General features: G+C 37.8%; 1 protein-coding gene across 12 annotated transcripts in view; it reads left to right on the top strand.

Annotated features, from left to right (window-relative positions):
• Window positions 1–13,165, top strand: part of LOC112050866 (obscurin) — a 129,068-nt gene that overhangs the window by 89,818 nt on the left and 26,085 nt on the right. For 11 of the 12 annotated variants that reach the window (XM_024089243.2, XM_024089247.2, XM_024089242.2 and 8 more), the window contains 13 exons: window positions 87–2,372; window positions 2,691–2,936; window positions 3,906–4,047; window positions 4,648–4,835; window positions 7,436–7,557; window positions 8,039–8,174; window positions 8,553–8,730; window positions 9,290–9,467; window positions 9,850–10,040; window positions 10,435–10,590; window positions 11,074–11,194; window positions 12,070–12,230; window positions 12,848–13,023. In XM_024089243.2, coding sequence (XP_023945011.2) covers window positions 87–2,372; window positions 2,691–2,936; window positions 3,906–4,047; window positions 4,648–4,835; window positions 7,436–7,557; window positions 8,039–8,174; window positions 8,553–8,730; window positions 9,290–9,467; window positions 9,850–10,040; window positions 10,435–10,590; window positions 11,074–11,194; window positions 12,070–12,230; window positions 12,848–13,023 — 4,281 coding nt within the window. The remainder of the gene's footprint in view (window positions 1–86; window positions 2,373–2,690; window positions 2,937–3,905; window positions 4,048–4,647; window positions 4,836–7,435; window positions 7,558–8,038; window positions 8,175–8,552; window positions 8,731–9,289; window positions 9,468–9,849; window positions 10,041–10,434; window positions 10,591–11,073; window positions 11,195–12,069; window positions 12,231–12,847; window positions 13,024–13,165) is intronic. The other variant, XM_024089236.2, reaches the window with a different exon arrangement.

Genomic DNA, 13,165 nt, shown 5'->3' with positions numbered 1-13,165 from the left:
TCAGAGATTACTCTCTACAATCACACAAACATCATCTCTTATAGTATTGGTTATTCGTAATTGTAATTTTAATATATTTTTTTCAGTTGCTTTAGCTGAACACGCAGCAGACGATCTTCAAGTATTATCCCCTCCACGTGAAGAATCTCCAGAACAATTAGAGGAGAAAAGAAAAAGAGAACCATCTGAAGACAACCAAATTGAAGAGAGACAAGAGAAGAAATCTCGAGTTGAAGAAGTTAAAGAAGTTGCAGAAGTTTTAGTAGCAGAACAATCTTCTCAGGTTTCTACAACTAAAAGAAAGGCATCCGTAGAAAGTGAAGTATCAAGCAAAGTCTCTAAAACAGAAGTAACACAAGTTTCTTCTATTAGTGAAGTTCAAGAATCTTATAGTGCGGCGAATGAAGTCACAACAGATTTGGAATCTAAATCATTTGCGACACAAGTCAGCGAAGTAGAATCAGTCGCTTCCCAGTCACTAGTTAGTCAACAGTCAGTTGTTCAAGCATCTGAGATTACAGTTTCCCAGGTTGAAGTTCAACAAGATTTTGCATCTTCAACATCTGTCCTAATAACATCCGTTGAACAATCGAATAAAACTGAAACAGTTAAAACTGAAGCAGAAATAAAATCGAATGAACAAAATAGTGAATCTTCGATAACTCAATCATTACAAGAAGCAAAAGTTGATGAGACAACTCAATTGCAGGAATCTGTTTCATATAGTCGACAAACTTCTAAAACAGCTCTTGAACAATCAGAAAGTGTAGAAAAGTCTGCAACACAAACTAAAGTATTGGAAAACGAATCTGAACGTAATATACAACAAATCACTACAGATAAAACTAAAGTTAAAACCGATTCTAAAGAAGAGTCTTCTAAAGACACTACTGGTCAAAGTACAACAGATAGTACTTCTGTCAAGCGTAAAGAATCAGTGGAAAAGTCGTCCAATAATAACAAAGACACAACTTCCGAAAAGTCAGACCCAAATGTATTACAAGAGACAAGTAAAGAAAACCACCAAAACAATACCGATACTGTAAACAAAAAATCTGTTTACGAAGATTCAACTACTAATAAAACAAAAGAGATTGTTCATAGTATTAATAATGAATCTGTAGAAAAAACAAGTGAAACAACTAGAGCTACCACTCGTAAAAGTATAAAATCAAATAAAGTAGAAGAAGTGAAAGTAAACGGTAAAAGCGAAAGCTCTGAAGTTTTAATAAAGGACTTGGAAGCTAATTCTCAACGTGCAGAAGAATCATCACAAAAAGTTATCAGCAGTGCCCAAACTGTAAGCGTTGAAGAATCAAGTGAGAAGATTTTGGAAAATAATCAAGCTGTAACCACAGAAAATAAAGCAGAAGAAGAGATGTCCAGATATAGCCGCAGTTCGCGGCTATCTGGAGAGTACTCCAGTAGTAGCCGTAAACTATCATCAGGTGGTCGCTATGAATCCTCGTCTACATACGATAGCACCGGTATTTCTTCCGTTGGTCGTCGCGAAAGTGGCTCTCGTATAGAGAGCTCCCGCTATGAATCTGGAGGTACCCTAGAAGGTTCAGCTGCATCAAGATACGAATCTAAATACTCAACTTCAAGTAAAATTGAAGGAGGTTCTAAATACGGGATTGAATCGAGCTACGAAAGCAAAGAAGGCTCTAAGTACGCTATTGAATCATCTTTGGATGGTGATAGTAAATTGAACAACATCGCTTCAAAATATGGTCTGGGTACCAACTCTGAGACACAAATTTCAGGACGATCTTCTAAATATAGCGTTGAAAGCAATTATGATGGTAATACGGATATAACTTCCAAGCGTGGTAGCATTGCTTCTAAGTATGGTATTGGTTCAAACTCGGAAGTTCAAGTAGAAAGCCGCTCTTCTAAGTACAGCACAGAAGCCAACTATGATGGCAGTTCAGTAGAAACTACAAGCAAACTAGAGAGTATTGCTTCCAAATACGGTCTTGGATCTAATGAAACGCAAATTGAAGGACGTTCCTCTAAATATAGCAGTGAAATAAGCTATGACGGCAACGCTGCTGAGACTGTTAGCAAAATTGATAGCATCGCGTCTAAATACGGACGTAATTCTATTACTGATAGCGTTAAAACAGAAAGACGTTCCACTAAAACTGATATTGGAACAAACTTTGATGGTAACATTAATGGCGATACCAAAATTGAATTAAAATATTCTTCCAAAAATGAAGAAGTATCTGAAAACAAACGTTCTAAAAAATCTGCACTTACCAATGGATCCATTATAGGAGAGTATGAATCAACTAAAACCATTTCCAAATCGGAGTCAGATGGTAAACCAATTTTCACGAAGACTCTGGAAGGCCAAGATATTGAGCGTAAGTTGTGACACCAATAAGTACTCGTAGAGTAGAATTTAAGTAACACTTCATGTTAGAAGTAGTCCATTAAGTGCTTGTACATATGCTTTTAGTTACACTAACTTACACAACACATTGTGATAACAAATGCTTTTATGTGTTTCGAGAAATCATACGGACTTCGGACACAAAGACCTACTGCCAACTCTATGTAAAATTAGTTTGCTTCCAAAAATAATAAGTCTAAAATTTAAATAAAAGCAAATAAAACTGAATATTTATTATTTGTCAAGGGTCCGTACGAATTTCCCGCGTAATATACCTTTGGATTCTCAGCGGGCGAGAACGCAGTCTTCGAAGTCGCCGTTGAAGAAAATCCCGATGAGATTCAATTGACTTGGCTAAAGGATAACAAGCCTTTTAACGACCGATTGATGGACCGAGTGAACATGATAGAGAAGAATGGAACCTACCGCCTTCAAGTTATGCATTGTAGGGAAGACGACTCCGGCACTTACACGGCGATCGCTGAAAATGTTAAAGGGAATGCACATTGCACTGCACACTTAGACGTCCACGAGTGTGAGTTTTTATCCTTCTTAGTAGCAACTAAGTATATTATGGTGGCAAAATGATTTATCATCATATTTTTAATAGCTTGCCATCAGAAGTATGACTAAAGTTACTTAGATTATTTCCAAACAGCAACTTTTGAAATATAAATCAATTTGCCATCAATAATAAATTGGAACCAAAGATAATGTATTTTTAGCGTAAATTGGTATCAAAATCCGCATGGCTCCGGCAATATATCATCGATTAAGTCATTGTAAAGCGTATAACACTTAGGACTATACTTTCTCTCTCTCTTCTTCATATATAATTTTCCTATAACGGTCCTTCATCAGTTTGTTCAGAAGTAATTTGTTTAGCGGCATGTAATGTGACGTACTTTTGGAATAACATAAGTCTATTAATAAATCCTAAACTCTGATCATTTTCCAAATTTTCAGCTAATTAAAGTTTTGGCATAATCTACATAATATGCAGCTGTTATATTTCAAACAGCGCATTACTGGAATTTCAAAGATTTTAACGATAACGACGAAAGATAACTTTTTGGACTTTGGTTCAAGCTGCGATGCTTTATCTATTTACTATATTTCTACACTATACTTCTTTGTAAGGTTTCCTTGCATTATGTCTCTTGGTGGTAATGACTAAACAGAAAATACAACGATGAACATTTTATGAAAGAAAGTATTGTAAGAAAGAAACTCAGCGGAATATGAAGATAAAAGTGTCAGAGCTCTAGCGGAATACCACCAAGCACAGTTGACTTAATATATATGCCATTGATTCCCAGCGTACGTGTGTATAGTTATATATCCTGTTAATATGTCGCAATAGGTAATATTTCGTAATATAATGTCAAGGATTTTAAATTAACAAAAATTTTAATTCTTAGAAAACATTTGAGAATTTTTGGAAATGATCAGAGTCTGAAGATTTTCAGACTATTTTTAATATAGTTGCTTGCCATGATTATAGTAACCCCTGAAGAGAGGAAACGTAAGACTGCCCTGAACGCGCCATACTTCTTGGTCGCTCTGAAGGACACAGAGATACTTCTGAACACTTACCTACGCTTCATGGTCAAGGTCAAAGGCGATCCCAACCCTGAGGTCAAATTGTGAGTATAGTCTTGTATGTATTATGTATTCTGTGGTATAATTTGTATTCGCACAAATCAACAACTTACAAAATTGTATTAAGTACATAAATATTACAAACAGCAGAATTCTATAAATTAAGTATGAGATATATACCAAAATTCATCAGATTCTCCTAAAGTTCTTTCTGTAATGAAAAGCATTATGGATTGGTTCTCTTGTAGAATTTAAGATTTTCAAAACTGCGTTAAGCAATTAACAAATTTTTAAGGAAATTGTGACAGTTCACATATAAGTAAATAGTATCTACGATTAATGACGCGCCACCCACTTTTTGAGATAGGACGTCATGAGCCTTTGTGAGCGAAATTAATAACGGCATCGGTGACAAAACGACCGCGGTCGTCGTGAGGTCATATCATGTCGTCGGCTGCAGGAGTATCTTGGATTTTCTGATCCCTTTTTTTACTTGACAACAATTAAGCGATAAAATACATTAATGTGATCTAAGTTGAAGCGCGCTTGCCTAGGAGACGCCTATTCACTCTTACTTTGAAGTTGTTTTGCTTAGTAGAACATATCCTGTAACAAAACCAAGCAATCTATTTGTTTTGTGGCAGCTACCGCGACGGCAAGGAGATCACCGCCACCTCTGGCGAGAGAATCTCCATCGTCCGCACGCGCGCCGATCGCGGCTGCTACGAGCTGGTCATCGCTGACGTGTGCGCCGAGGACGCCGGCCTCTACTCCTGCACCGCCATGAACATCTACGGGGATGTGGCCACTGAAGCCAAGGTCACTGTTGTTGGTAAGAAGCATTTCTTTAAGTTTATTATTAGCCAACTAGCGGACGCCCACGACTTTGTTCGCTCGTAGACCTCCTTTGTCCGGCCCTGTCGCAAAATCCATTCTAGGTTTTTCTAACTATGTACTACCTCCTGACAAATGTCATATTTCTGTCCTTCCTTAGACCTCCTTTACGAACGGATCCAAAACGGATTTGCGATAGGGGTTTAGTGAGCCTCTTCTAACTATAAATTGCCTCCCTTCCAAATGTCGTCTTACCGCGTCAAACGGTTTTCGAATGGTCACTCACCTTTCGCTTTTATATACTAAAACTTAAGTATATATTTTTAAATATGACTAAATGTCCTGTCCCCTTCAATCGGTTGTAATGACTGTACTCGGGTAGAGTACACAATTTATTTCGGCCTAAAGCTGTCACTAATCTAAGGACGGAATCCGGAGCGATTCCGTAATGTTTCGTATTTCGTATTCGTAGCCCCTAAGATTATCGCAGGATTGTTTCGTAAATCGATTTTGGACGTCATTGACCATTTCATTCACTCAAATCGTACTGAGGTTTACCTAATATTACTTACAACCTTAAATAAAATCAACAGATATCATAAGGCATATTATAGACAAGAACTTTCCAACTTAGACCTCACCACTGTTTTTCTCCAGGCACGATAAGCAAGATAAATATTATCTGTTCATTTAACGCAAAACGTAAATTTATGAAAGTTCTTACACTTAACCTAATTAATAATCTAGGTTACTGTCTCAAGGTTTACTAAAGTATTATTTTCAATAGTTTTAGGTATAATATTCATAGGCCGGTAAACTTTTCGAACGACATGTACAAAGCCTTGTAACAGATTCACAGCAAGGATAGTTGGACCAGATCCAAAGTTTGTTTACGATATCGTGTTTTGCGAACTACCTAATTGCAGCTAAAATTACATTCAATCAGAATGCCAAATTGTATTACATATTAGTCGGAATAAATAATTGCTTTAATTTTTTCAAAACTTATGTTGCTTTTTTAAGGTATGGTTGTCGGTTTTTTAACGGTATGGTTGCATTATGCGTCTACATGAGGGTTGGTATGCTTCAGTTCTTTTTCAGTCATATTTGTGGTCTAGTAGTCGTCTGAAGATATCTTTAGTAGGTAGGGGCGTCCAATTAGCGGGGAACAGGGTCAGTTATATGAAGGATGCTGAGGTTCTATGGAGGATGACAAGCATGGTTCGAAGTTATGTGGAAAAACATTCTCGCAGTAACCAGACTATGGAATTTTATACCAAGAAAGTCTAATCGGCTCTCCAAAGCGAGTATTTACGAGGAGTGTATCATTTTCAAAAGCAACAAAAAAAATAAAGGACATCTAGATCATGTTTAATATAAAAAAAAACAATTTCTACAAATTCCAAATAAACTTGTCCCTTACCTTTATTATACCAGAAACGAATGTACAAGTAATGTCACTATGAAATGAAAGATTTGGGGCGATAAGATAACAGTTCACCAGTTCTGATCTAAATAATAGAAGTAGTAAAGACAATAGCGCCCACAGAGTAGACAACTATTAATAATAGAATTGCAGAGATACAATGACCTTTCTACGCTTGCCAAGGGCTATCTAAAAGTATATGTAACCTAGCTTGTAGCAAATGAAAAGTGTTCGCGTAGTGATTGTGCCTTGTAGTTTTTTTATTTATTTACCAAAACAGAAAAACGTAGTGGTATTTTAAATATAAATTCATTTAATCTAGTCTGACCGCTATAAACTGGCAGTGTTCAAAATAATTATGTGCAATGTGCAGTTGTTACGTCATAACACAGTTTATCTTCAGCGTCCATTGAGGAATGTCGGGGGCTGTAGCGCTGAGATGTGTTACTTCCATAGACGAAATATGTCCTTTCATCTATAATTAGATTGTTCCTTTACCGTATTTAACTTAAAGCATATTACGCCAATGAATACCTAGCTCTTGAATTTTGATTTATAGAAAACAAAATAAAATTCATTGCTACACTTTCAAATTTTTAAACATTAGAGAAATAACTCAAGTTGTAAAAAAAACAATACTTACTCACAACCAGTGTTGTAATTGAATTCATCAATCATCTATAATCTCTTTCAACATAGAATACTCAGACATTTATACTTAGGAAATCTTTAAGCAGGTTTGCTAGTGACCTGTACTATAATTATTATTAAAGCGATACTTTGTATATTAATGAATGAGGAGTGAGGCGCCAAAATTCCAATTATCGCCATTTGTAAACTTTATTGAAGCCATTCTTGGCTCTACAACAGTACCACTTTCCTTTAACTTAAACTCAACTCTATAGACGTAGAAGTTAACGTCCGTGTTACTCGTACATTTCCAATAATCACAATTTTTATACATTACTAAAAGTATTACCTGTTCCACAAATCCGCTATCTGCAATTTAAACGCGGAAAGTGATATCGAAGTCACATTCCCTCCGCTTCACATCCACGCCACTTCTCTAATTTGGAAATTGTTCTAGCGTTTGGACTGAACTGAATTTTGTTGTCAATGGTTTTTAGAACTCTGTCTAAAGAGATAGTAAAGTATGGCAACTAATTTATTAGATGATAAGAACATATTCGGTGAACTGCCGCCGGGCGGTGAAGGCTTGCTGGCGAAGGGCGAAAAAGCTTCCTTCACTTGGAAGAAAGATGGAGAGGACTTCGATCCTGAGGAACGGTTCAAGGTTAGTGGATAAATTCTTAAGTTTGTTTATTTCTGGAAAAGCTGTTTCTTAAATGAACACTGAACGCGCGAAGAAGTGCGAGTAGATATGATTTGTTATGTTTTGCCAATAATTAATGGTTTAGATCAATCTGAAGTATAACTTTTCAAGACGTACCGCCAAACAATTTAGCGTTCCGGTACGATGTCGTTTAGAAGCCGAAAGGGGTGTTGATTTTCACCCTGACAAGGTAGCCCGCTTCCATGTAAGATTGCATCATGACTAACATCAGGTGAGATTGTAATCAAGTTCTATCTTGTAGATAAAAAATCTTTGCATAGATTAATCAATGGCGCCAGAAGCTTCTAAAAGCTATTTAATTTTAATTGCTTTTGCGAACAAATGTAATTCAGATATAATTCAGAAGACATTTATCCTATAAAGCTGTTCTAATGTCAACAGATAATTTGACTAAAATAAAATCTTTGCATCTAACGCGCAGGTGCTCTTGGGCGATGACGAAGACTCACTGGCGCTGGTGTTCCAGCACGTTAAGCCAGAAGACGCCGGCCTCTACACCTGCGTTGCCAAGACCAGCACTGGAAACATATCCTGCTCCGCGGAACTTACTGTCCAGGGTACTTCTTATTTCATTCATATTTGATGATAGATTAAGTTAGGATACAATAATTGAAAATAACTGTATTTAATTGTCACAACTATCGCCTATAACAACGCATTCACCCGAATGTTAGAAAACTACGTATGAACTACAATGCCTTCAATGTTAAAGTTTAAGTGTTAATTATGTTGTGCAATTTGACCGGCAAACGAAGCAACGGCTTTGATTGGCGGCAGAAGCAGAACTACGATAGATTTTACTTCTTCAGTGTACCAAAGTATATTACAAAGAGCCCTACTACCTATGCTTTGCCAAAGCAGTCAACACAAGAAAGATGAACTGTGCCTTAATTATTTGCGTATCCATGGCTTCAACTTATCGGTTATTGTGACAGGAGCTGTGAACTTCTTGCACCGTGAGCCACAAAAGCCGGAACTGGTGATCGAGCACAAGGAAGCCATCGTGTCGTGCGGCGGCTCAGCCATGTTGGAGCTGGTGTGCAAGGGCTACCCCAAGCCCAGCGTCGTATTCAAGCACGATGGGAAGGTGATCGAAGCTGACACCAGACATAAGTATGTATTTACTATGTAGTAAAGCGTTCGTTGACTTTGATTGGCAATGTTATACAGTTTTTGCAAAAAAGGAAAGATCTTCATTAAATAGCTGCTAAAGTTCATGGCAGTGCTGGACGCCATTGTCAATTTTGCCTAAGTGTTTATATTCTAACAACCTTCCCTTTAAAAGCGAAAGGAATATGACCTGATGATATGAGAGGGCCGGATTGCGGACAAAGTCGCGAGCTACCGCTAATATATTATAAGTAATTATAATATTATATAGCACAGCGAATCATTTCGAAGAACCAATGGACGTTGGGGTCCCAAGGTGCTGGAATGGCGACCCCGGACCGTAAAACGCAGTGTTGGTCGACCTCCCACTAGGTGAACCGACGGGTTGTAGGCATTTGCTGAATGCTGGCGACTCGAGACTGTTGTGCTTGGAAGTCCGTGCAAGAGGCATCCGTTCAACAGTGGACGTCCATCGGCTGATAATGATGATGATGATGATGATTTATCTAAATCACTGTTGATACTGGTAAACAACCTTTATAGATATTTATTTATTCTGCAGATTCTTGTACGAAGATGACGAGAACATGTCGTTGGTCATAAAGAATGTAACGTCAGGTGACGCGGGCGAATACCACATCATCGCATCCAACGATCTGGGCGAAGACACCACCACTGTCAATTTGGTGGTCAAACAAGCGCCCAAGATCAAGAAGAAAATCGAGAACCAGACTTGTATGGTAAGTAGGTACTATTGTTAAAACTGATAAGAAAAATATAGCTATTCATCATTCTCTTATTTTCAAGAAGCGTATGTCGGAATCTTACCGACTAAAATCCCACCTAGCCAGCGACACTCGCAAAACAAGCTTCTCTATAGGGTTGAAACCCGACTTATTGAGGGCGGAATCAGCTAATAGATTCTGGTTTTTTTACACACGTCGACGAACTTTTTGCCGGAAACACCGCGTTTCAGAGCAGCTATCTAATACGTCAACCAACTTGAAAACTAATGTCCGGTGGGCAAAAGATTCCATATCTATCGCTCAGACTTCTCGTCAAGCGTAAATAGACTAACTAATAACTAACTAATCAACTATATATAACATCTACCTTCCCCAGGCCGGATCTACCCATATGGTCAAAATCGAGATAGAGGGCACTCCATCCCCTGAAGTCAGCTTCTTCAAAGACGGCGTGGAGATCAAGTCCTCCGAGCGCATCACCATCGTCAAGGAGAGCGAGGAGATATACAAAATCATCATCAAGGACGCGAAGTTGACTGACACCGGCTCTTATTCTATTGTTGCTAAGTGAGTAAGAATCGCTTACTAATTATACTGAAGATTTTAGAGTTTTAATCAATAGTGGCAGTGGTAACTTTAGCGATTGCAAGAAATGCGGCTTCGAGGTTCTTTCTTTGCGAGGCCTTACCGGACAAGATTTGATTTGAAAGAGTATGAGAGCCTCGCGTTAGTAAGGAATGCGCTTCAAAAAATTCAAAATTCAATAATGATGATGAATGCGAAAGTGAGGTTTTATTTCTGTCATCGATATAGATTGCTTCCAAACATATATTCTTGTGACAAACATAGAAAAGTTAAAAGTTCAATAAGTTTCCATGAAATGTATACCCCCTCAAACCTCTAATATAAATTAAATAAAAATAATATGATGCAATAAATTAATCTCAAAAATTTTATCCAGAAACGAAATAAACCAGTGTTCGGACTTCTGGCAGTGGCAAGTGACGTCACCGCCGAAAATCACCAAGAAGATTGGCAGCGACAAGGTTTGCGACGAGAAGGACAGTGTCACTTTTGAAGTGCAAACTGAAGCCGACCCCGCACCTACTGTGACATGGTTAGTAATCATTTTTTTTTGCGATATCTTAGCTTTAACTTACTGACATATTATTCCCTTTTCCTCCAACTAGGGAACTCGGATGAGGTATGAGTAAAACGCCCAACGGAAATCGATCCTAGTTATTTTAGATTTAAATCCAGCCGAGGAATGCAGACTTGAAATCACCGGACCACTTAATTGAGGAAGTACGGAATGTACCATTGAAAATCTTGACAGGGAGAAAATAGATATACAGAGAGAAAAATCCGTTTAGCTTATACAATAATCCTATTAATTTGTCGTTCATCGGGCTATATGTGTGAAGGAATATAAAGTGCTCCTCAGTTTGTACAGACACTTCTCCACTATAATAGCTCTTACGTAGATGGCATCGCTACCTATCAGTAACTTACGCAGGCGACATTTGATGAGTTAAAATAATAACACCCCTTTCTGCAATGTAAGGATTGTTCTTTCTTTTAAACCGCCATGTGATTTCAGGTATAAGAACAAGACGGAGATAACAGAGTCGTCGGCGGTGAAGATAAAGTCGTCCGGATCAGCGCACTCTCTCGTCATCACGTCAGCAGCACGTGCTGACTCAGGAGAGTATTCTTGTGAGGTATGTTTTTGAAATGTAATAAAGCATTTTATTTCCACATCAATTTACAATTCAAATGTTTATTAGTTGTGTTAGTTTATTTTTTGTTTATTATTCTAATGTTAGTATGGTTAGATATCTCCTTGTGATGTGGATCCCGTTTAGGTGAAGGCCTCCTATTCCATAATAAAATAGAGTATGATAAGTTTTTTATCACAAAAGGTAAAGGAACATCAAGTATAGAAAAAGGTAAAGGACATGACTATAACTCATTAAACAACTCACAAAAGCCAATAAAACAACATATAACCTCAAAAACAACTAGAGTGAATGCATTCGACATAATGCAAGGAAGAAGTAACTCGCTGTCATCATCTACACTGTCATCTGACAAGCAGCTCATAGGATAATGTCATCAGCCACCAGAACAAAACAAATAATATAAATACAGAAATTCTCCAACAAAATCAAACCATTTCCTAAGCTAGACCCTCATTGAAATATAAAAACCACTTACCTAAAATTAGTTCCTTCAAACATCGACCACCATCACATTCACCATATGTTTATTTTGAGTATCTTTTATCTAGATACTTTAACCGAGAAGTTTGGACTTTAGCCAATAAAACAAGAATCTCAAAGAATAGAAGAGGAATACGAAGTAAATATTAGATGCTTTTCAAAAAAAGGGTTCACCTTACCTTACTAATTTAAAAAATCGTATAGCCTTACACCCGACCAGCATTCACATACCGCTAAGTACAATTCCTGGTCAACCTGTAACATAAATAGGTAAATTATTATCTTCACCTTATTTATCCCTCATATGTTAACAATATGTGGCCATATCTAATGAAATTTAGAAACCAAACAAGTTATGATATTGTACCTCACAGATCCGCAACGTGCACGGATCATCGAGCGACTCTTGTCTGCTGAATGTGCGGTGCGCGCCGCAGTTCACCAAACGCCTGCAGGACACCACAGCGGCTGAGGGAGATGTCAACGTCGAGTTCACAGTGGACGTTGACGCTTTCCCCACACCTGACGTTAAATGGTGAGATAATATTATGACTCCGTTCTATTTTTTGAGCCATGATAGATATGACCATTGCCTTTGATTCGGAGAACGGTAGGTTCAAATTCCATTCGGGGAATGCACCTCCAACTTTTCAGTTATATATATGCATTTTAAGAAATTAACACGTGCCTCAAACGGTAAAGGAAAAACATCGCGAGGAAACCTGCATACCTGAAAATTTTCTTAATTCTCTACGAGTGTGAAGTCTGCCAATATGCATTATACCAGCATGGAGGAATTTGACCTAACCTTTTTCTGAGAAGAGATTCGTGCTCAACGGTGAGCCGAATATGGGTTGTTAATGAAGAATTTACGACTCAACAGAACTAAAGTAGGTACGAACGTGTTGATACTAAAAGATTTTTGCTAGTGTTATTGACAATGTATCTAGGTAATCCTTTAAATTATTTCAATACTAACATAGATTTCCAGTCAAATGACATGCTAAATTAGATATTAGAAATAATAATAATACATGCCATATTGGTAGGATTAGCATTTTTTTAAATTACCAAAAACTTAAACCATAACAACTGGAACTTTTGATTGACTTTCACAAAGCTTGATACGATACTTACCCCATAAAATTTCAGGTACCTTGGCGACGTGGAGATTACCGAGAAGAAGTCGGTTTACACCCGCGTGGACAACGGCAGCAGTCACAAGCTGGTGCTGAAGGAGGTGACGGCGGAGCTCTCCGGGCAGTACACTTGCAAGGTGTCCAACGACATGGGGCAGGACTCATGCCAGGCGACATTCACTGTGAATAGTAAGTGTACTTCATATCTGTTGACCTTGAGAAATGAAATCTTGAGCCATTCTTTCTTCCCAGAAATTCTCAGTGACTAAATTGGGAAGTTGGCGCTGCTACACTTGCGTCATGAAAATCACGCTTATCCGTCCTTTGCGTT

Source organism: Bicyclus anynana, chromosome 1, assembly GCF_947172395.1.
Source record: "Bicyclus anynana chromosome 1, ilBicAnyn1.1, whole genome shotgun sequence".
Lineage (NCBI taxonomy): Eukaryota > Metazoa > Arthropoda > Insecta > Lepidoptera > Nymphalidae > Bicyclus > Bicyclus anynana.
Note: the sequence above shows the minus strand (reverse complement) of the source record. Positions and strands in the feature narration are given on the sequence as shown.